The 21,492-nt window shown below is 41.7% G+C and overlaps 1 protein-coding gene across 2 annotated transcripts in view; it reads right to left on the reverse strand.

Annotated features, from left to right (window-relative positions):
- Positions 1-21,207, reverse strand: part of P3H2 (prolyl 3-hydroxylase 2) — a 270,488-nt gene extending 249,281 nt beyond the window's left edge. For both annotated transcript variants that reach the window (XM_089680153.1, XM_089680152.1), the window contains exon 1: positions 20,711-21,207. In XM_089680153.1, coding sequence (XP_089536279.1) covers positions 20,711-21,118 — 408 coding nt within the window. In that variant the 5' untranslated portion in view covers positions 21,119-21,207. The remainder of the gene's footprint in view (positions 1-20,710) is intronic.
- Positions 21,208-21,492: the final 285 nt, after the last annotated feature.

The raw sequence follows: 21,492 nt of genomic DNA on the forward strand, positions 1-21,492 counted from the left end.
GCACACATCTGTGCACTCCTGTGAGCCCCTAATATGCGCATACCATACCGATTTATCTATGCACGTGCATTTACCTAAGTAAATAAAGGCTCCATGTGTCTTTTTTGGGTTAACTGGTCCATATTTTACTGCAGATAATTGTATAATCCAGAAGAGTGGAACAAGCACTTGCAACAACACAGTTAAGTACTGACCATTGCACTTTTTACTGGCACTCATATTTAATTTTTTTAGGACAAGCCTTTGAAGGGTCTACCACCTTCATATAGCATCAAGCAGTACTGATACACAGAAGTTTAGCAAAATGTTAAGAGAAGTCCACGATTAGGATAACAGCATATGAAAGGGAAAATCAAAGGGTAATAAAATGAGAAAATGAGCAAAATAAAGAGTAGAGAAATGAGTAGGGGGTGGGGTATGTTACAGTGGTGAAAATGGTCAAAAAATGTAATTGTGGTTTAGAAAGCTGAAATCCACATTTAGTCTGTTATCTCTTGAGGCTGATAGAACTATCATTAATCATATCAAAGTATTATAAAAGTTCCCTTTAAGGCAGCCCATAGATGATTTATTCTGTTTGTTCAACCAGCAGGTTGAACAAAAAAAAAAAAAACTTGATTCCCCCATCCACCTCGAATGGGAGAATCCTTACTGTTGAGCCTTTTGTTTTCTGACAGTGGGAAGTCTTCAAAGTACACTGACCTGTGCTGCTGGCTATAGTCAAGCAGAAATCCCTGCCCATACAGGGATTGAAATTTGTCTAGTTCCTGCTGAAGTGGGCACATTTTGATCCATGTATAGTAAGCTTAAAGCAGAGTTCCACTCACTCTGTAAAAAAATAAAAGTCAGCAGCTACAAAAACTGTAGCTGCTGACTTTTAAAAAACAGTCACTCACCTGTCCCACGATCCCGTGTTGCCCCCACCGCAGCCCGTTTCACCAGCCATCCTGTATTCCAGGTGCCGGCATCTTCAGTGTGGGCACCCAACTGTAACAGCTTGCAGCTTCAGAGCCGGGTGCCCACTGCGCATGTGCGAGTAGCGCTGCGCTTCCTGAATGGCCCCGTTGTCTTCTGCGACCTATCACATGTCCCACAAGACTTCGGGGAGTGAGGATAGGAGGTCAACTTTCATTTCCGATCGCCTAGGTGATCACAGTGGAAGTGGGAGCGGGTACCTGTCAAATTCGGGTACCCGTTCCCCCCCGCTCCCCAAAAGTGCCAATCCTTAACCCAAGATGTGCCCCACAGGTGTGCAGTGCAGCAATTATCTTCCTTATATCCTGGTATGGTATATCTGGGTAGATTCATCTTTATATAATTTCTGTCCTGTATTCTTATTGTAACATCCTTGGTAGTACTTATTGCATTGAGTGAAATACACTCTATTACTGGGGGTGTTGTATAATTCAACAATATAATAGGTTCCATCAGTGAGCTTCCAGGAAAGTAACCATTTAAATTTTGCTGTTGCTTGATTCAAACAGTTATTAACAGTTTCAGTTTGAAATTCAAATTAGTTCTCATAATGTAATTATGGGCTTCTGAAATAGTCACATATGACTTGGCTTTTATGGAGAAGTACTTTCAAAGAGCAAGATAAATGCAAAGTTGAGGATTACACTACCAGAAAAAAAGAAAAGGGAAAATGCAAGAGAGCAGCACAACTAGAAGTCAGGATTGTTACCTAGAAAGCTTAGAAGAGATTAATTTATCAGCATATAAATTACTTTTCCTATTGAAAACAGCTGTTTCATCTTTGTACATACAATTACTGTGGTCTGCTATATTTAAAATTGGACTTCAAGGGGAAAACTGAAGTTAGAAATTAAATAGCTTGTATTCTCTGAACTGCCACCCACATGAAGGTCCCTGCTATCTAATTGAAAAAAAAAAAGCTGTGCTTTTGACCTTTAGCAAACAGATACCAGTTGTCATTTTTATAGAGCTGGTTAGAAAAGGAACACAATATATAAACATATATACTGTATATATACAATTGTGTTCAAAATAATAGCAGTCAGACATCACTAACCTGATCAATCACTGTTTTTGGTAGAAATGATATTTCTACATGGCAAATAATTTACTAGCAGGTGTAGTACCTTGATTAAAAAGTTGATTGGAGAGGGGAAAACATATAAAGAAGTGCAGAAAATGATAATCTGCTCAGCTAAAATGATTGCAAATGCTTTAAAATGGCAACCAAAACCTGAAAGACGTGGAAGAAAGCAAAAAACTACCATTCAAATGGATAGAAGAATAGCCAAAATGGCAAGGACTCAGCCAACAATCAGCTCCAGGAAGATCGAAGAAGGTCTAAAGTTACCTGTGAGTACTGTTACAACTAGAATACGCCTATGTGAAGCCAGGCTATCTACAAGAAGCGAACAAAGAGGGAGAGAACAATGTTCTTGGACAACTTGCCAGCCAGCTTGCTAACAACCGAATTAACCTGTCTAACAGTATGCGTTTATAACAGGGGTTTAGTTAGCACACATTTGCAAATACATACGTAAGCCACAGAGCCATGACACGGCATCCTGATCATCTGTGGTCCTAACTCTAAAATTTGTGAGTCCCCATAGTAGAGGCACATGCATTTAATGGATAGATCAAGGGCAGGTGGACCTGAGGGAGCCACCCCTCTTAAAGGCAAAGGAGCGCACTGGACCCCAGCATGTAGCACAATGGCAACCAGGGTCCTAGTGCACCCACGTACCAAAAAATCAAACATGCATAAAAGTGGCCACCCGCCCAAGTCCTTGCTTCATAAGCCAGTTATAGACTTGGGCGGGTGGCCACTTTTATGCATATCTACAAGAAGCCCCTGCAAAGTCCCACTGCTGAAAAAAAGACGTGCTGAAGAGGTTACAATTTGCCAAAGGGCACATTGACTGGCCTAAAGAGAAATGGCGCAACATTTTGTGGACTGATGAAAGTAAGATTGTTCTTTTTGGGTCTAGTGGCCGGACACAGTTTGTCAGACGACCCCCAAACACTGAATTCAAGCCACAGTACACTGTGAAGACAGTGAAACATGGTTGCACAAGCATCATGATATAGGGATGTTTCTCATACTACGGTGTTGGGCCTATTTATTGCACACCAGGGATCATGGATCAGTTTGAATACATCAGAATACTTCAAGAGGTCATGCTGCCTTATGCTGAAGAGGAAATGCCCTTGAAATGGGTGTTCCAACAAGACAACGACCCAAAACACACCAGTAAACGTGCAACATCTTGGTTCCAGACCAACAAGATTGACGTTATGGAGTGGCCAGCCCAATCCCCGGATCTTACTCCAATAGAAAACTTGTGGAGTGACATCAAAAATGCAGTTTCTGAGGCAAAACCAAGAAATAGAGAAGAACTGTGGAATGTAGGCCAATCATCCTGGGCTGGAATACCTGATCACAGGTGCCAGAGGTTGGTTGACTCCATGCGACACAGATGTACAGCAGTTCTCAGAAACAGTGTTTATACAACTAAATATTAATTAAGTGATTCAAAGGGAAGCAAATCCTTCAAACATTTTTCAGTTTATATAGTGAATGTTTGAGTTTGTAAAGAAGAATACAAACACTGCTATTTTTTTGAACAGTCTAATATTCACTTTTCTTCAATTTTTTTTGAGGAACAACACAAATTTGATCTATTTTTCTTCATGTTTTGATTTGGAATAGAATGTGTAGTGTTCCCAATGCATTTGTGTGTATGGAAATAAAAGCTATTAGAAGGATTTTGAGCTTTTTTCAACACACTGCTATTATTTTGAACACAACTGTGTATATATATATATATATATATATATATATACACACACAAATACACAGTATATATTTACAGGGGTCGGACAACAAAGTGGAAACACTACATGATTTGCAGGTGTGAAAATGAGTGTTTCCATTTTTTTTTTAGATATGTTTCCTCTGTGTAATTAGACACCTAGCTAACAAGTGGGAATCCTCACTTTTGTCATTCATTGCATGCTCTGCTAGTAATACGGAGTCATGTCAAAGCTTACTGAGCTTCAAAGAGGGCAAATTGCTGGGGCCTCTGTGATGGAAGTTGCCAATTTATTTGCCATGTTGCAAATAAAGGTATCAAAGGTTATAACGGCAAATACAGTTTCTGGGAAAACATTGTCTGATAAGCATAAGCATGGTCTATATGGTCAACTGACCGAAAGAGACAAAAAGGACATTGCGCAGAATTGTGACCCAGAATAGGAAAACAACTGCTGCAAAAGTGACTGCAGACCTCAATCCCAGTCTTCCAAAGCCCGTGTCCATGGGATTTGTAGTTTACTGACACTTCCTCCAGCTCCATAACCAAAATTCCTTACCTCAGTGTGGATCTGTGGCCAGATAAATAGTTTACAGGAGTCAGAGAATTACCCCCAGAATTTACTGATTAATTCACCAATAATCATTATTACCTTGGGAGATCATATGCTGTTTGACCTACATGTAAAAATGGGTCAAAATCCTCTAGTGAGTGCGCATTTTTTTTTGGACCCAAGTGGTGAAGAGTTCGGGAGATTGGGTTGATCTTACATCCATTGAAGGACTTACATCATTGTGCGGTGTTGGGTTATACACTCTGGTGGACTTTTACTTTTATTTTACTTCTCATTTTTTTGTTTTCTACTCTGCACAAATTTGTACTTATGTCTTTTTGATGTCTTACTGTAGCAAGCGCCTGTCTTTATCTCAGCATATTATATCACTTGTGTTTCACACAAAATCTTACATTTGTATCTATTTCATTATCTTCTGTTTATATTTTATACAAGCTGAATATTAGAATAATGGTTGGTTTATTTTTTTTACTATAGGTTTGCTTTAAAAACAGATTTCTAAGAGGTCATCACAAGTGAGTAAATAATGCCCTTCTTTATATCAAATGTCACATTTGCATAAGAGTTGGCACAGTGATCAACATGTTCAGACAGTTTCTGTATAACGACAAGTTATGTCAAACATCACATATGACCTGCCTAATGTGGGCACAATATCATCATGCAACAGTCCAGAGTGGGTATGCCTGGTCTGCAAAGAACAAAAGTCAAAGGTGGACTCAGCAGCTTTATATAGATAGACTATGGGTTGCTGATGCACCACTTTGTTTTAAACATTGTGTTCCTATTACCTTGAGTCATATCAGCTTCATCTAAAGTAAAAATCCTTTTAGATAAAGATTAATGCTATCACACTGTAGTGTTAATATCATCATTTAGAACTAACAAAACTGTGCTTCAACATTGAATAGTAAAATTATAGAAGATCGAAAAATAGGTGACAATGTGTTTAAAAAAACAAAGCTGTTGTGGAGGTCACTGACACATGCCTGGGTGTCTTGTAGATTCCTGAATTTTCTGAATTACTGGTCCCAAAACAAGTATTTAGATTGTGTTCTGACTTCACTTGCTGTATACCTCCAAATGAGTGAATCAGGAAGTACTGAAAATAGAGATAGTCAAGCAATTGGCATTCTTCGGACAGAGATCAGAAATGACAGCTTAGGTATTCCTCTTATGATTGATTTCCTTTCAGAATTAACGAGGACCTGTAATCTGTCAAGAAGTTGCCATAAGAGAGTTGTTCAATTCCATATTATCATCTCAGGTTTCATTTACACCACAATTTCCTTACATTGCCTGTAAGCATATACCTTTATGGTTTTTCTGTATTCCAGATTACAAGTCAGGAAATTACAAGTGGAGGCTTCAGGTGGACCTCCTGCTCTCTCCTATAGGTCAAAGTGGTACCAATTTCTAGGTGTTTTTTACCTTTACGTCATTCTACCCTCACTTTTTTTAAATAATAAAGATGTTATACACACCTATTATGTGCAATGGTTTTGCACACAGCAGTCCAATCCTCCCCGCCAGCACTCCTGGCTCCTCCTCTTCAGCGGGTGCCCTTATGGGAAGCTACTTCCTATGGGGCAATCATGTGGGCTCAATCCTAAACTGTGCTGAGTGCATCCACAGGCAAAGGCAGCAGGACTTTGCCCTGCCTCTCGCTCAGTCCCAACAAGACTTCATTGACAGCTGCAGGACCCAATGGCTTCCGCTGCTGCCTCAATAACTAGTGAGGAGAGAGAGAAAGGATAGAGCCTCTGCTCTTGTACACATAGCTGAATAGAGGTCGGGCTCAGGTATATGTAGGATTGGAGGGGGGGAATCCTGGACACAGAAGTTTTTTTACCTTAATGCACAGAATTTGTTTAAGGTAAATAACCTTAAGACTTTAGAAGCACTTTAATGTGTTCTCTGCATTAAGGTAAAAAACCGCGCAATACTTTTATATGCCCTACTGTCACCATCCTTGGGTCCAGGACAATACACTTAATCCATTGAACTTTCAGGATGCAGAGGGGGTACTAAGAGCAACAAAATAATAGGTCCCCTCAGTCAAATTGCTAAGAGAAGGGAGGAGGAAGCAGGAGCATGGATATGGACACACACTGCTTGACTCAAGTCCCGGACCAGAGCACGCACACATGAGTGTCTCCTTAGCAGCTGGCTGGCTAAAGGAGACCCTGCAAGGGGGGGACAGTGGTCTGGGGACCAGCCGAAAGAGAGAGAAAGAAAAACTACAACCATCTAATACAAATGTGGACCTCCGCTTCTGGAAAAAAATGGGTTTAATACCACTTAATCACAGTAAGAGGTGACCTCAATCGCCATTAGTGGTGTGGGACGGTGGTACCAAGCTGTCAGCCATGAAAACTAGATCTTATTTGCAGATCAGAGCATAGTTCTCTTTCCAGGCCAGCAGGCCAAGTGCCTAGGACATTCTAACAGCAGAGATTTAGCAAATTTTGACTAATTTCAGTGTACTCTTTACCAACCAAAATGAGCAAATGGACTTCAACTACTGCTACAGCAGCCAAAGTATTATACCTCTAGAGACAGGAATAACAGGTCGAATGTTATGACACATGAACTAACGGAAAGTTCAGCCATGTAACACTTCAAAAGAGTAAGATAAGTGTTAGTACAGTCTCTAGAAATGCTGATGATTTCTTCCTCAGTTTATGACATTTTTTAGATTCCATCTTCCTGCCTGCAGTGACATTTTGGACCTACATGTTCTTCTTAAAAGGATTCTGCATAATGGTTAATGCCTGCTGCATAATCTGTTTGAAGTGAGTGGTGTGGTTTGCTTTGCATGCCAATGAAAGTGTGTTTATTTGTTGGCTGATAAATCCCAATTGCTTCATAATATGTGCCAAAGACAGGCAGGCATTGTTACTGTTCGGAAAAAAATGCGTTGTTGTTAACCATAATTGCTGAAAACAAGAAATGTAAAAGTCAGTTCTGTTGTTTTGGAAAATGTAGTTGGAGCATAAGGACATGAGAGGACATTATAATCAAGTGATTTAAAGGAACCGTTCACCTTTCTTAACAAGTTACATGTTACACCCAAATCCAGGGTGTAACAGGTAACATGCTACAAAAGGACCGGCCCCATTCCCACATTGTGACAGATAGTGGGGGATCTTCTTCCTCCCCCGCTAGCTGTCACAATTTAAAAAATCGTGCTCGTGCCGGGCTTCGTCCGTCCTGGCAATGTCACTCAGTCACAGTATTCTGTGAATGGGAAAACTACAAGTTCCAACAGCCTTTGCAGCTGTCAACTTGTAGTTCTCAATGAAGTAGTTCATTAAATCTTCCTGTCAGTGTGTATCAGCTTGCCTGTAACAGGTACAAGCAGACAGATATACTGACAAGTCTGCAGGAGACCTGCATGGCACCAGCGATCTGCTGCTCACTGGTGCAATGCTTCCCAGGCTCCCAAAACAAAAAATAGTAAATGCACATTTTTTTACCTGCACAAAATGTGCATTTATTATGTTTTGTTAAAAGGTGAACTTATCCATTAAAGTGTATCTATGGTCAAAATGTAAACTCAAAAATTTGTTCCCCTGTTGTATTTCAGTTCTTTGTAGCCTACTCCTATTCATCTGAACAATCTTTAAATGTGTAAACTTCCTTTGAGAAGATCCCCACACATTTACTTCCGTGAATTCTGTGACACATATTCTCTATGCCCTATGAGTAGGCACAAATGTGTCACACATTTCACATAGCCTGCCTTCTGAATTACAGAGGTGCTGAGAGGAAGAGTTTCAGAAGGAGGAGTAAGTACAGGAATCGCTGCGTGAAGGCAGCAAGGTACCATGGGACATGTAGTCCTTGGAAATTGAAAGTAAACAGCAGAGGAGAAGCTGCAAAGCATGCTGGGAATCCAGGAAGTTGTGGGAGGAGATGGCCAGAAGACAGGCAGAACTCACAACATGAAAGGAGATTTTTCAAGCAAGCTTATTTTGGATTGTCAAATCTAGCTATTGTTTATATTGTTATCACAATGCTGATGTTACAAAATGAAGTGTATGCTGTGATCGTAAAACACCTTTAATAATACAGTATAATATTAACTGCATACTCATACACATAGAGGAACTTTTATATAGCACACATACAGTCATGGCCGAAATTGTTGGCACCCTTGATATTTCTCCAGGAAATCATGTATTTCTCACGAAACGTATTGCATTAACACATGTTTTGCTATACACATGTTTATTCCCTTTGTGTGTATTGGGACAAAACAAAAAAAGGGAGGAAAGAAAGCAAATTCGACATAATGTCACACAAACCTCCAAAAATGGGCTGGACAAAAGTATTGGCACCCTTTCACAACTGCGGATAAATAAGAATGTTACAAGCATGTGATGCTCCTGTAAACTCACCTGGGGCAAGTAACAGGTGTGGGCAATATAGAAATCACACCTGAAAGCAGATAAAAAGGAGAGACGTTCACTTAACCTTTGCATTGTGTGTCTGTCTGTGCCACACTAAGCATGGACAACAGAAAGAGGAGACGAGAACTGTCTGAGGACCTGAGAACCAAAATTGTGGCAAAATATCAACAATCTCAAGGTTACAAGTCCATCTCCAGAGAACTAGATTTGCCTTTGTCCACAGTGCGCAACATTATCAAGAAGTTTGCAACCCATGGCACTGTAGCTAATCTCCCTGGTCGTGGACGGATGAGGAAAATTGATGAAAGATTGCAACGCAGAATAGTCCGGATGGTGGATAAGCAGCCCCAAACATGTTCCAAAGACATTCAAGCTGTCCTGCAGGCTCAGGGAGCATCAGTGTCAGCGCGAACTATCCGTCGACATTTAAATGAAATGAAACGCTATGGCAGGAGACCCAGGAGGACCCCACTGCTGACACAGAGACATAAAAAAGCAAGACTACAGTTTGCCAAAATGTACTTGAGTAAGCCAAAAGCCTTCTGGGAAAACGTCTTGTGGACAGATGAGACCAAGATAGAGCTTTTCGGTAAAGCACATCATTCTACTGTTTACCGAAAACGGAATGAGGCCTACAAAGAACAAAACACAGTACCTACGGTAAAATATGGTGGAGGTTCAATGATGTTTTGGGGTTGTTTTGCTGCCTCTGGCACTGGGTGCCTTGACTGTGAGCAAGGCATCATGAAATCTGAGGATTACCAAAGGATTTTGGGTCGCACTGTAGGGCCCAGTGTCAGAAAGCTGGGTTTGCGTCCAAGATCCTGGGTCTTCCAGCAGGACAATGACCCCAAACATACGTCAAAAAGCACTCAGAAATGGATGGCAAAGAAGCGCTGGAGAGTTCTGAAGTGGCCAGCAATGAGCCCAGATCTAAATCCCATTGAACACCTGTGGAGAGATCTTAAAATTGCTGTTGGGAAAAGGTGTCCTTCCAATAAGAGAGACCTGGAGCTGTTTGCAAAGGAAGAGTGGTCCAAAATTCCGGGTGAGAGGTGTCAGAAGCTTATTGATGGTTATAGGAAGCGACTGATTTCAGTTATGTTTTCCAAAGGGTGTGCAACCAAATATTAAGTTAAGGGTGCCAATACTTTTGTCCAGCCCATTTTTGGGGTTTTGTGTGACATTATGTCATATTTGCTTTTCTGCCTCTGTTTTATATTTGTTCCAATACATACAAAGGGAATAAACATGTGTATAGCAAAACATGTGTTAATGCAATACCTTTTTTGTGTGAAATACTTGATTTTCAGGAAAAATATCAAGGGTGCCAACAATTTCGGCCATGACTGTACATTTAACGGTCACATTTTTACCATTCAATTTACTCTTTGCCACAAAGTTTTCCTAATGCTGCTGACTTTGTATTTTATTATTTATGCTAGTTCTTAGATGTTAAATATCCATCTATGAATAGAGGATGAGATATATAAAAGCCCCAAAGTGTGTTTTAAGGCCTTCTTCCCTGCAGTCTCAACTTTAGAACTTTTGCCTGTAATAACGATATTCAGGAACAAATTGGAATTTATTATAAATAATAGATTTAATATTTGTTTCATTCCAAATTTCCCCTACAAAGTGAATAAATGAGTCTTTGAAACCTCGTACAAGTGTACTGTAGAATGTTATGAGTTAAAGAGTAAGCCAGCGGTCGTCCAAAGCTGCTAGCAGTTTGATATAAGAGTCTGGATTTCATTTCTTAAAACAAACGTTTAAACTTTGTTATTATACACAAATGTGCTCATTAAAGTGTACGTCAAGGCAAAAATTAGAAGAATAAAAGCATATTTAGTATGTCTTATGCACATGTTCCCATATTTTATCCCTTTAAACATGCAGCAGATATTGTGCATACACATACACATACATCAGGGCTTAAAATGTAAAGTCTAGACCTACTAGCCAGGCAAAAACCTTACTCTCCACCAGTTGCCCCACCAAACCTTGCCCAGGTCTGCCTTTAACCCCACCCCAGGCCTGTCCCCCAACCCCACCCCCAGCCCTGCCCCCAACCACGCCCCCTTATGAAATTACATTTTTCTTTAAAATAAAGAGTCCAAAATTTTAAAACAGCAATTATAACATAGTTTTATTATGTTAATTTAAATATAACAGCAATAGCTTAATAGAGTCTAGAGGGCAAGTGGTTAACATACTGTAAAACAATGTAAACATAAAATGAAAATAAGTGTCCCCATCAGAGTCCTCCTTTACATCAGGTGTCCCCCTTTACATCAGGTGTCCCCATCAGAGTTCCCCTTGACATCAGGTGTCCCCATCAGAGTCCCCCTTTATAAAAGGTGTTCCCATCAGACCCCCCCTTTACATCAGGTGTCCCCATCAGGGTTCCCCTTTATATAAGGCGTTCCCCTTTACATCAGGTGTCTCCATCAGCGTCCCCCTTTATATAAGCTGTTCCCATCAGATTCCTCCTTTATATAAGGTGTCTCCATCAGAGTCCCCATTTATATAAAGTGTTCCCATCAGAGCCCCCCTTTACATTAGGTGTCCCCATCAGAGTCCCCCTTTATATAAGGTGTTCCCATCAGAGTCCTCCTTTATATAAGGTGTTCCCATCAGAGCCCCCCTTTACATCAGGTGTCCCCATAAGTGTAACTTCACCCTTCCCCCTTGTACTCACAGATCTTCTTGTGAATGCAGCTTCTCCTTCTTTCCCTCCTTCGGTCATGTAATAAGTCACATGACAAGGGGAGAGAGGAAGGATGCTCTGCCTTCACTCCTTAGTGCCGGCTGTCTACTGCCCCCTGCAGACAGGACGGAGGAGAAAGCGTAGTCCTCCCTCCAGCAAGTGTTAGCAGCTGCTCCCTGTGACAGGAGTGAAACTGCAATCACTCCGGTCACTGAGGAGTGGCACCAGCAGTGCGCCCCCCCTCAACACAGTGCTCGGGGCAGGTTGGTGCTGCTGGTAGCACCCGCCCCCCACCCTACGATGCGGCGCCTGGGACAAACTCGCCCCTATGTTATTTTCACTTGCCAAATGCGAACAGGCGAGTGGAAATTTCAAACCCTATATACATGATGTGCCAAAAATTGAGTGTGCTTCTACCTTCCTTATCGACATGGCATCACAGCTCTGAATTCCTAAGCATGTGGTGTCAGCCCTGCCTACTTCATTTCTAAGGGATCACAAAGAACAAAGGTCTTGCCATTCACCCCACCTTCTTGTTCTTTCTACTCCTTTTTGTGCACAGGTAGAGAGCTCAGGAAGTTATCAGCTCATAAGATTTCTGGAAAGGTCAACAAATATTGTATGTACTTTATTATTAGTGAGCCAAAAGGGAGCAAATAACATACAATTTAAGTTCCCTTACACATTTAAATGATAAACAGGTCTCTAGGACACCTCAATAGCTCACTAAAATGCAGCTGCAATATTGATGTCTCATATTCTGTGAAAAATTGATGGTTTTTATTAAAAATATGGAATTTTGAGAACAAGCCATGGTGCGTTATAGACCTCGTTATTCAGTAAAACAGACTTTAGTAACAGAAATATTATAACTGCACTAAATTCCAGATATGGTAATTTTTACATAGTTACTATCTTGGACCAATGTAAATATGTATGTGCTATACCTATGGGATTCCCCTGGACACTGGAAATCACCGTAGTAGGCACAGTTACTACAGTAATGGCCTCTGGCTTCCGGGTCCCATGCTGAGCAGCTTACTGACCACAGGAAGTTCCTTATTTGACACAGGCACCTCAGTATAACACAGGAGGTCCCTTGCTTGGTATGGGAGCCATTCAGGGAACACTTTACATTTTCTCAACAAATACAAAATGTTTGCTGATTGGATGAGGTAGAGAGACAGGTGGGTGATGTCACAATTCCCACCTCTTCCAATCAGAGAACACTTTGCATGCATTGAGAAAATGTAAACTGTTCCCTGATTGGCACCAATGCCAAGTAAGTGACCTCCTGTGTTCAGTAAGCAGGAGGGAGCCAGAAGCTAGTGGAGATGTCATTAGTAGTGGTATCTACTTCAGTGATTTCCAGCTTCCACATGGATCACACAGATATGGCACATACATACTTAAAGTGGTTGTAAAAGCTAAAGGTTTTTTTTTACCTTAATGCATTCTCTGCATTTAAGTGGTTCGAAAGTTTAACATGTTTAAAAAGTTTAGGCATTGGTTTTGACCCTTCACCCCCCCCCCCTTTTACTTACCTGAGCTCTCATTCGATCCAGGGCTGTGCAGGTCTGCAGCTGTTCTCTCCCCTCGCTTTCAGGTCTCACTGGCTTTGCTGGGGCACTGGGAACCATTGGCTGTCAATCAAAGTCAGTGACATGGGGAGCGGGGCAGGACCGAGTCCTGCTGTCTGTGTCAATGGACACAGCAGCAATGCTTGGGAGCGAGCACAAACAAGTGTACCATGGAAATCGGCTTCCCATGGGTGCACTGAAGAAAGAGGAGGAGCCAGGAGTGACGGCCGAGGACCCAAGAAGAAGAGGTTTGGGACAGCTCTGTATAATTCCAATCCACAGAGCAGGTAAGTATAGATATGTTTGTTATTTTTTTTATGTTTCCTTTACAACCATTTTAAGGTAAAAAACCTTTTAGGTGGAGCTCCCTCCCTGCCAACCTCAGATACTTACCTGAGCCTAATCTCGATCCAGCGATGTGTCCAAGAGCAGTGGTGCTGCTCTCTCTCTCCCCACTGGACTCAGTGAGAGCAGCAGGAGCCATTGATGAGGCAGCAGGGGGCAGAGCTGAGTCGCACTGTGTGCCAATAGACGCACACAGTGCAGTTCAAGACTGAGCACACATGTGAATAACTTCCCTAGGAAGCGGCTTGCTAAGGGAGTACTCAGAAGTCAGGAAGAGCCAGGAAAGGCGGATGGCCCAAGAAGAGAAGGATCGGGCTGCTCAGTGCAAAAATCATTGCACATAGCAGGTAAGTATGATATTCTTGTTATTTAAAAAGAAACATTTTAAAAATTACCTTTACAATCACTTTAAACTGGTCCAAACTATGTAAAATTAGCTAGAATTCATTTGTAGGTATTATAATGATGAAAACTAAAACTACTGCATGACTTTGCATGTGCCCATTATAACTTCAAGGTTATATACAGTTGTGTCCAAAATTATTCAACCCCCACTGAAATTGAGTGTTTTGGCCAGTTTGACATTGCTTTTGATCATTCAGTCATCTTGCTTACATTTACATTAAAGAGGCACTTGTAGGTCAGACAAATATAACATAACAGTTATAATGAAATAACCACAAATGTCTTTTCTGTGCTCACAGCATTATCAGTTTTATTCAACCCCCAAGTGACATTCAATCTTAGTACTTAGTACAGCATCCTTTTACAGTTATAACAGCTTTTAAACGTGAAGCATAGCTTGACACAAGTGTCTTGCAGCGATCTACGGGTATCTTCGCCCATTCTTCATGGGCAAAGGCCTCCAGTTCAGTCACATTCTTAGGCTTGCGCACTGCAACTGCTTTCTTTAAGTCCCACCAGAGGTTCTCAATCGGATTTAAGTCTGGTGACTGCGATGGCCACTCCAAAATGTTCCAGCCTTTCCTCTGCAACCATGCTCTAGTGGACTTGGAGGTATGCTTGGGATCATTGTCCTGTTGAAAGGTCCAACGTCTCCCAAGCCTCAGGTGTGTGACGGACTGCATCACGTTTCCATCCAATATCTCCTGGTACTGAAGAGAATTCATGGTACCTTGCACACGCTGAAGCTTCCCTGTACCTGCAGAAGCAAAACAGCCCCAAAGCATGATTGACCCTCCACCATGCTTCACAGTAGGCAAGGTGTTCTTTTCATCATAGGCCTTGTTCTTCCTCCTCCAAACATAGCGTTGATCCATGGGCCTTAACAGTTCTAATTTTGTTTCATCAGTCCACAGAACACTATCCCACAACTTTTGTGGTTTGTCCACATGGCTTTTGGCATACTGCAGTCGACTCTTCTTATTCTTTGGAGACAGCAAGGGGGTACGCCTGGGAGTTCTGGCACGGAGGCCTTCATTACGCAGTGTGCGTCTTATTGTCTGGGCTGAAACTTCTGTACCCACATCTGACAAATCTTTTCTCAGTTCCTCAGCAGTCACACGGGGACTTCTCTCCACTCTACGCTTCAGGTAGCGCACAGCAGTCGAAGTCAGCATCTTCTTTCTGCCACGACCAGGTAGCGTTTCAACAGTGCCCTTTGCCTTGAATTTGCGAATGATGCTTCCTAAGGTGTCTCTTGGTATGTTTAACATCTTTGCAATCTTCTTATAGCCATTGCCCTTCCTGTGAAGAGAAATCACCTCTTCTCTTGTCTTCCTGGACCATTCTCTTGCCTTCACCATGTTTGTAACCACACCAGTAAATGTCTAGAAGGAGCTGAGTATCACAGTCATTTTAAAGCTGCCTAATTGGTGCTTATTATGCTTGATTGCTGCTCGGTGACATCCACAGGTGTTTTCAATACCTGATGGAAAGCACCTGTATGAACCTCTGTTCTTCAGAGTGGTAGTCTTTAAGGGGTTGAATAATTGTGGCAATGAAGAAACCACATAAGAACCATTTACTACTGTATTACATAAACAATTGATGTCATTTTAGTTGCATTTGGGTAGTTACAACGTCCTTGTAGGATTTGATTCTGAATACAATTCCAAATGTACACTATAGTCCCTAAACCCCTTTACAGCATTGGGGGTTGAATAATTTTGGACACAACTGTAAATACCCCTGAGCAAACAGAGCATAACCTCTAAATGACCAGTGTTTTCAGGATTACTGAAGGACGACTGCAGTCTTCTAATGTGTATCCATTTATTTTCACAGATACACTGATTAGGAATAGACAAATTCAGTGTTCTGTCTCTCTGTCCTGTAAATATATCCCTGTTCTTATGGTCATTATAAAGCCCCGTTTAAAATGTATGCAAACCATAACAATTACCCTCTTTTCTCTCTTTTTGTCTGTTCAAAACACTGTTGAAAGCATTTTGTTATATCTAAATTATTAAGTGAAGAAATGTACGTTGATCCTTCTAGAAATCTTATGAGCTGTTAACTTCCTGTACACCCTGCCTGTGCTGCACTGTTAGGGCTCATGTACACGGGGTGTTTGGAAAACTCTTCTGAACGATGGAAACTGACTGCTGAAAAACGTAGGTTATAAAACTTGGTTTAACCGCGTTTGCATACTGCGTTTATACACGTTTATGTATGTTTGCGTTTAGAAGCGTTTTTAATAGATAACCTCAGGAGACCTTCCCAAATGCTCAGAATGCACTGAAAAATATTAAAAAATTTACTATTTCAGACATTTTGATAGGAATAAAGAGAGCAGAAGCAGAGAGAGCAGTGTGTGTTGAGATTACCTGTCTTTTCTGTTTGTATTCACTATGGATCCCATCGCAAGCATCATGCAGCACGTTCTACCATTTTTTCCTTCACGCGAAACCTGAAACTGACTGCGCTGGTGTACTAGCTCCATTTGAACATATGGAAAATGCTTTGCATGCATTTCTGATGATGTAAAAAAGGCTCTGGACAGCATCTGGACATGGAACGGTTAAAAAAATGCAAATGTTTATAAACGCGGTTAACTGCGTTTACTATCGTTTACATGCGCTTGCATAAACGCTGAACGTAAGTTTGGTGTGTTCAAAAAAATGACTGTAAACTCAACTGCCTGTAAACGACTGTACACGACTATGTGTACATGGACATATAGGAAAACATTGGAGAGAGTTCAGGGGCTGCTGAAAAAAAGCTGAACAGCTCCTAAACGTCAGTTTATCAGCTGCAGTGTACAGGAGCCCTTAGAAGAGCATTGTTTCCACCTATCTCTGTGGATTTCAAAACACCTCTACTATATGTTATAAAAAAAAAGAGAGGGGGGTCTAAAAAATATGTAGGAAAACTCTGACGTCACAAAGCTGCTGTCCACTTCTCCAATGTGCCACAGACCTAAAAATACAAGTGTACTTCTGGGTATTCAGGAAATGTGCACACTCCCTGTCCTACCCCACAGTAGAGTGCTTAGTGCTTGGGTGACCTCTGACTGTACATGAGCACTCTTACAGGGAGAGAGAGGAGAAGGTGTCTAACTGTATGCAAATGATGACTTTGTCAGAAGTAAAGTCAGTATTTGCAAAGAATTCTGGGTGGTGGTGGGGGGGGGGGGGTTAGTGTGGTAGACTGGGAAAATGTACAGGAACCTTGAGAGAACTGAAAGGAGACTGCTATGCAGATGAACAGTTATTTTGATATCTTTTGTATATAGCACAACCCCTTAAGAGTCACTGAATTTTTGGGTCTCCCTATAGTCCTGCACAACCAAGCAACACACATTTTCCACAGACTTGCATTCTGCAGACAGTAAACTTGATGTTTTTTGGATTTTATTAGAGGTCATAAACATGGATGCGGTTGCGGGATACCCAAGGAACAGTAAACCGAGGACAACTTCTAACTATACACAAATCTTTACACAGCAAAACTCTTCTGGGAGAGGTCTCCAGCCTCTCTTGGTGTACTACCCCAAACCTCAAATAAATCCTCTTCTTTACCCAGCTGTCTGGAGGAATCCCTTGGCAAGAGGATACAGTGCCTGCCACTTTCAGATGAACAGCCCCAGGTAAGGAGCTAATCAGGTTTCCCACCAGAGTGCTATTTTCCCCTTTAGCTGGCCCAGGTGATGTAGGATTACTCACTCAGTCTCTTTACTGTGAGCTGGTTTAGGTAGGTGGCTGACTTCAGGCCTTTTTCTGGCTCCTTTCTTGGCTCCCCAGATAGTGTTTCCTCCGGGAACTGGTGAAGCTGAGCAATCTTCATGTCAAGGTCCCTGTAGGTGGGCCCCCTCTCAGGCTTCTGCATCTCTTCTTCTCACTCCATCTTCCACCTGAACTCTCCTGCTGCTGAGCAGGCTCAGTCACTCTTAAGGATTGTCCTGACCCTATGCCAAGCCTCCTGCCTTGGGATTGGACAGGATCCCTCAAGAGTGCAGACCAGCTTCTCCTCATCTGCATCCACTGAGTTCTGGAGACTTCTCCAAGTCACTAGATCAGGGGGAGGTATCAGTGAACGGATCTGCTGAGCCTCTCAGCCCTGACCCAAATTTGACTCCTCACCTAGGCTGCTACTCAGCTTTGCCTTCTAACTAAAAAATAATTAGCTAGCTCCCCCTAGGTAACAAGGAGGGTGCTAAATATGCAAATGACAGGCGCACTATAATAAGCACTTCACTGCTAGCTGTGAAAAAAAACTCAATGAAAGAGAAACAAAGAACTCAATGGAAACCAGATAACTACAATCCCCATTTTGGCTCTCTAGCATTCTACAGAAACCTGAATTCTCAGTTTTGGCTGAAGTAACCATTTAAAGTGATTCTAAAGGCTTTTTTTTAAATAACAGACATGTCTATACTTACCTGCGTCGTGCAGTGGTTTTGCACAGAGCCGCCTGGATCCCCCTCTTCTCGGCTCCCTCGCCAGTACTCCTGGCCCCTCCCTCCTGTCAGATGCTCCCACTGCAAGCAGCTTGCTATGGGGGCACTGCTCTGTGTGTTCATTCACACATGGAGCTGTGGCTCAGCCCCACCCCCTCTCTTCTCATTGGCTCACTGGCTGTGATTGACAATAGCTCCCACTTCTGTCTCAGCTAATGAGGAAAGGGGGTCCTGGGATAGCTGAGACTCCAGTGCACATGGCTCGATCCAGAGAGGGCTTAGGTGAGTATTAGGGGGGCTAGGGGGGATGCTGCACACAGAAGGTTTTTTTAACCTGCATGCATAGAATGCAAGCAGGTAAAAAACCTTGAACCTTTACAACCACTTTAATGATTTGCTACACTAAATTACACACACCAGCCACTTTATTAGGTACACCTGTTCAATTGCTTGGTAGCACAAATTGCTAATCAGCCATTCACATGGCAGAAACTCAATGCATTTAAACATTTGGTGAAGACGACTTGCTGAAGTTCAAACTGAGCATCAGAATGGAGAAGAAAGGAGATTTAAGTGACTTTGAATGTGGCATGGTGGTGGTGCCAGACAGCCTGGTCTGAGTATTTCAAAAACTGCTGATCTACTGGGATTTTCACGCACAACCATCTGTAGGGTTCACAGAGAATGGTCAGAAAAAGAGAAAATATCCAGTGGGCAGCAGCTGTGTGGAAGAAAATGCCTTGTTGATGTCAGAGGAGAATGGGCAGAGTGGATTGAGATGATAGAAAGGCAACAGTAACTCATGTCAATATAGACCAAAATTTCTCCAACACCTTGTTGAATCCATGCCATGAAGAATTAAGGCAGTTCTGAAGGCAAAAGAGGTCCAACCCGATACTAGAAAGGTGTACCTAATAAAGTGGCTGGTGAGTGTATGTTGACTATGGATGTATCTTTTTGTTGTGATTAAGGTTGCAATAATTGTATGCAGCACTACAAACTCCCAAAGCATTCTTTATCAAAAGATAAAATAATTGAAAACATACTATACAGTACACTTCAGCTGTCCCTATTTTGTTGGCTGCCTCTCTACACAGTACCCAGTTCTCCTTTGTGATAAATTATTCCCAACCTAGATCACTTGTCAAAATATTGGTGCATTCCTTCCAGCTTGTAAGACAATTTTCCATAACTAATCATCCCAGCTATTTTACAGCTACAGATATCTAAGATCGTTGACACAAATCAGTAAAGATTTAAAACGTTAAAAGTTAAATGTAGTTTACTTTGTGCAGTACACTTTTACAGACTGGGAGCATACAATCTGATTACATAGAAAGAGAAGTCTAACGAACTTTAATAGAAGCAAAGCCTATTCACTGACAACTTTTCCTTCCAACTTACTTCAAACTTATACAACTTTAAGGATGACTCCACCAAAGTGGTTTACAGTAAAAAGCAGCACACAACGTGCGTTTCCGAGACATTTATTCACAAAGGTACCCCAACATGCAACTACAGGATTGGCAATACACCTGAACTTCAAAGCACATGCCAGGTAGTCTGTTCACTGACAACTTTTCCTTCCAACTTACTTCAAAGTTATACAACTTTAAGGATGACTCTACCAATGTGTTTTACAGTAAAAAGCAGCACACAATGTGAGTTTCCGAGACATTTATTCACAAAGGTACCCCAACATGCAACTACAGGATTGGCAATACACCTAAACTGCAAAGCACATGCCAGGTAGTCTGTTCACTGACATCTTTTCTTTCCAACTTACTTCAAAGTTATACAACTTTAAGGATGACTCCACCAATGTGGTTTACAGTAAAACGCAGCACACAATGTGCATTGCCATGACATTTATTCACAAAGGTACCCCAACATGCAACTACAGGATTGGCAATACACCTGAGCTGCAAAGCACATGCCAGGTAGTCTGTTCACTGACAACTTTTCTTTCCAACTTACTTCAAAGTTATGCAACTTTAAGGATGACTCCACCAATGTGTTTTACAGTAACAAGCAGCACACAATGTGCAATGCCGTGACATTTATTCACAATGGTACCCCAACATGCAACTACGGGATTGGCAATACGCCTGAACTGCAAAGCACATGCCAGGTATTTCAGTACACTGCGTTTAAAAAATGCTGAAGGTACGTTTTTTCATTCATAGCCCATAAAAGGATAGGCTGCATGGTAACACACCACAACGGACTGCAAAAAAAACTAAAACTTAGTAAAACTAAAAGGATTAAGAGCTAGCATTCTAAACAAATGTAAATCCTGTAACAAAAGCTAATGTACAGAATGACAATTTTATAGCTCAATAAGCAACATTCGCATCTAACCAAAATTCTACTTCAAAGATATCAGTTGTAAAGTTGCACTAGCAGCACTGATGACATTAAGAATTTGCAGCCTTACCTTGAAGTATGCCCTCTGCAGGAAGTTGTAGGGAATTCTGCGGTGGAACTCACTTTTGATGTCCTCGCTGACTCTGTGCCTGGACAGTGCTCCCAGCCTGGTCTCTTCACATTGTTTAACACAGGCTGACCTAGACAACATTACACTGGCAAAGCCTAAATCCCAGTCCCTGGAGATCAGCTGTAAAGGGTACCTCTGCTTACAACCCAACCTGCAGCTTATCTTGGTCTGCTTAAGTTGGGAGAAGCTGCTCAGAGCCATTTCTATAGAATGAATCACGTTTTGGTAATCATTTCTGTAATATGCTTCTATTCCATTTTCATAAAGCAGATCATAGGGCTCCAGACTCTGGACTGAGGAGTGCAGGAAAAGCAGTAAAAATGGGGTGTACAGATCCTTGAACAGCATTGTCTGGTCTGTTCTTACTCCTAGAATGTCTAGATCCCTTTAAAAGGGGGTTTGTGTTTCTCCTGTAAGCAGCATGTGCAGCTCTGACTGACTCACACACTGAAATGAGCAGCCGGCTGATCTTAAAGCGACACACACTATTTTAGGAGGAGTCCAGAGCAGCAGCAGCACAAGTGATCAGCCCTCCAGTAGGAGCCCAGCAAGCTTTTCCTCCCGCACGCTCTGAACACTTTCCAAGTTAAGAAACCAACAAGGAGCGATGCTCTTTTTTACTTGTGTGTTTGCTGCTAAGTCCTGTTTTCAAGTATTATCTTTCTATACAGAAGCTTGTGTGTTTTACGGTACTTCTTTTATGATTACCCATCTTTTCATTT

Source organism: Staurois parvus, unplaced genomic scaffold, assembly GCF_062004578.1.
Source record: "Staurois parvus isolate SC_StPar_1 unplaced genomic scaffold, SC_StPar_1.0 ptg000235l, whole genome shotgun sequence".
Lineage (NCBI taxonomy): Eukaryota > Metazoa > Chordata > Amphibia > Anura > Ranidae > Staurois > Staurois parvus.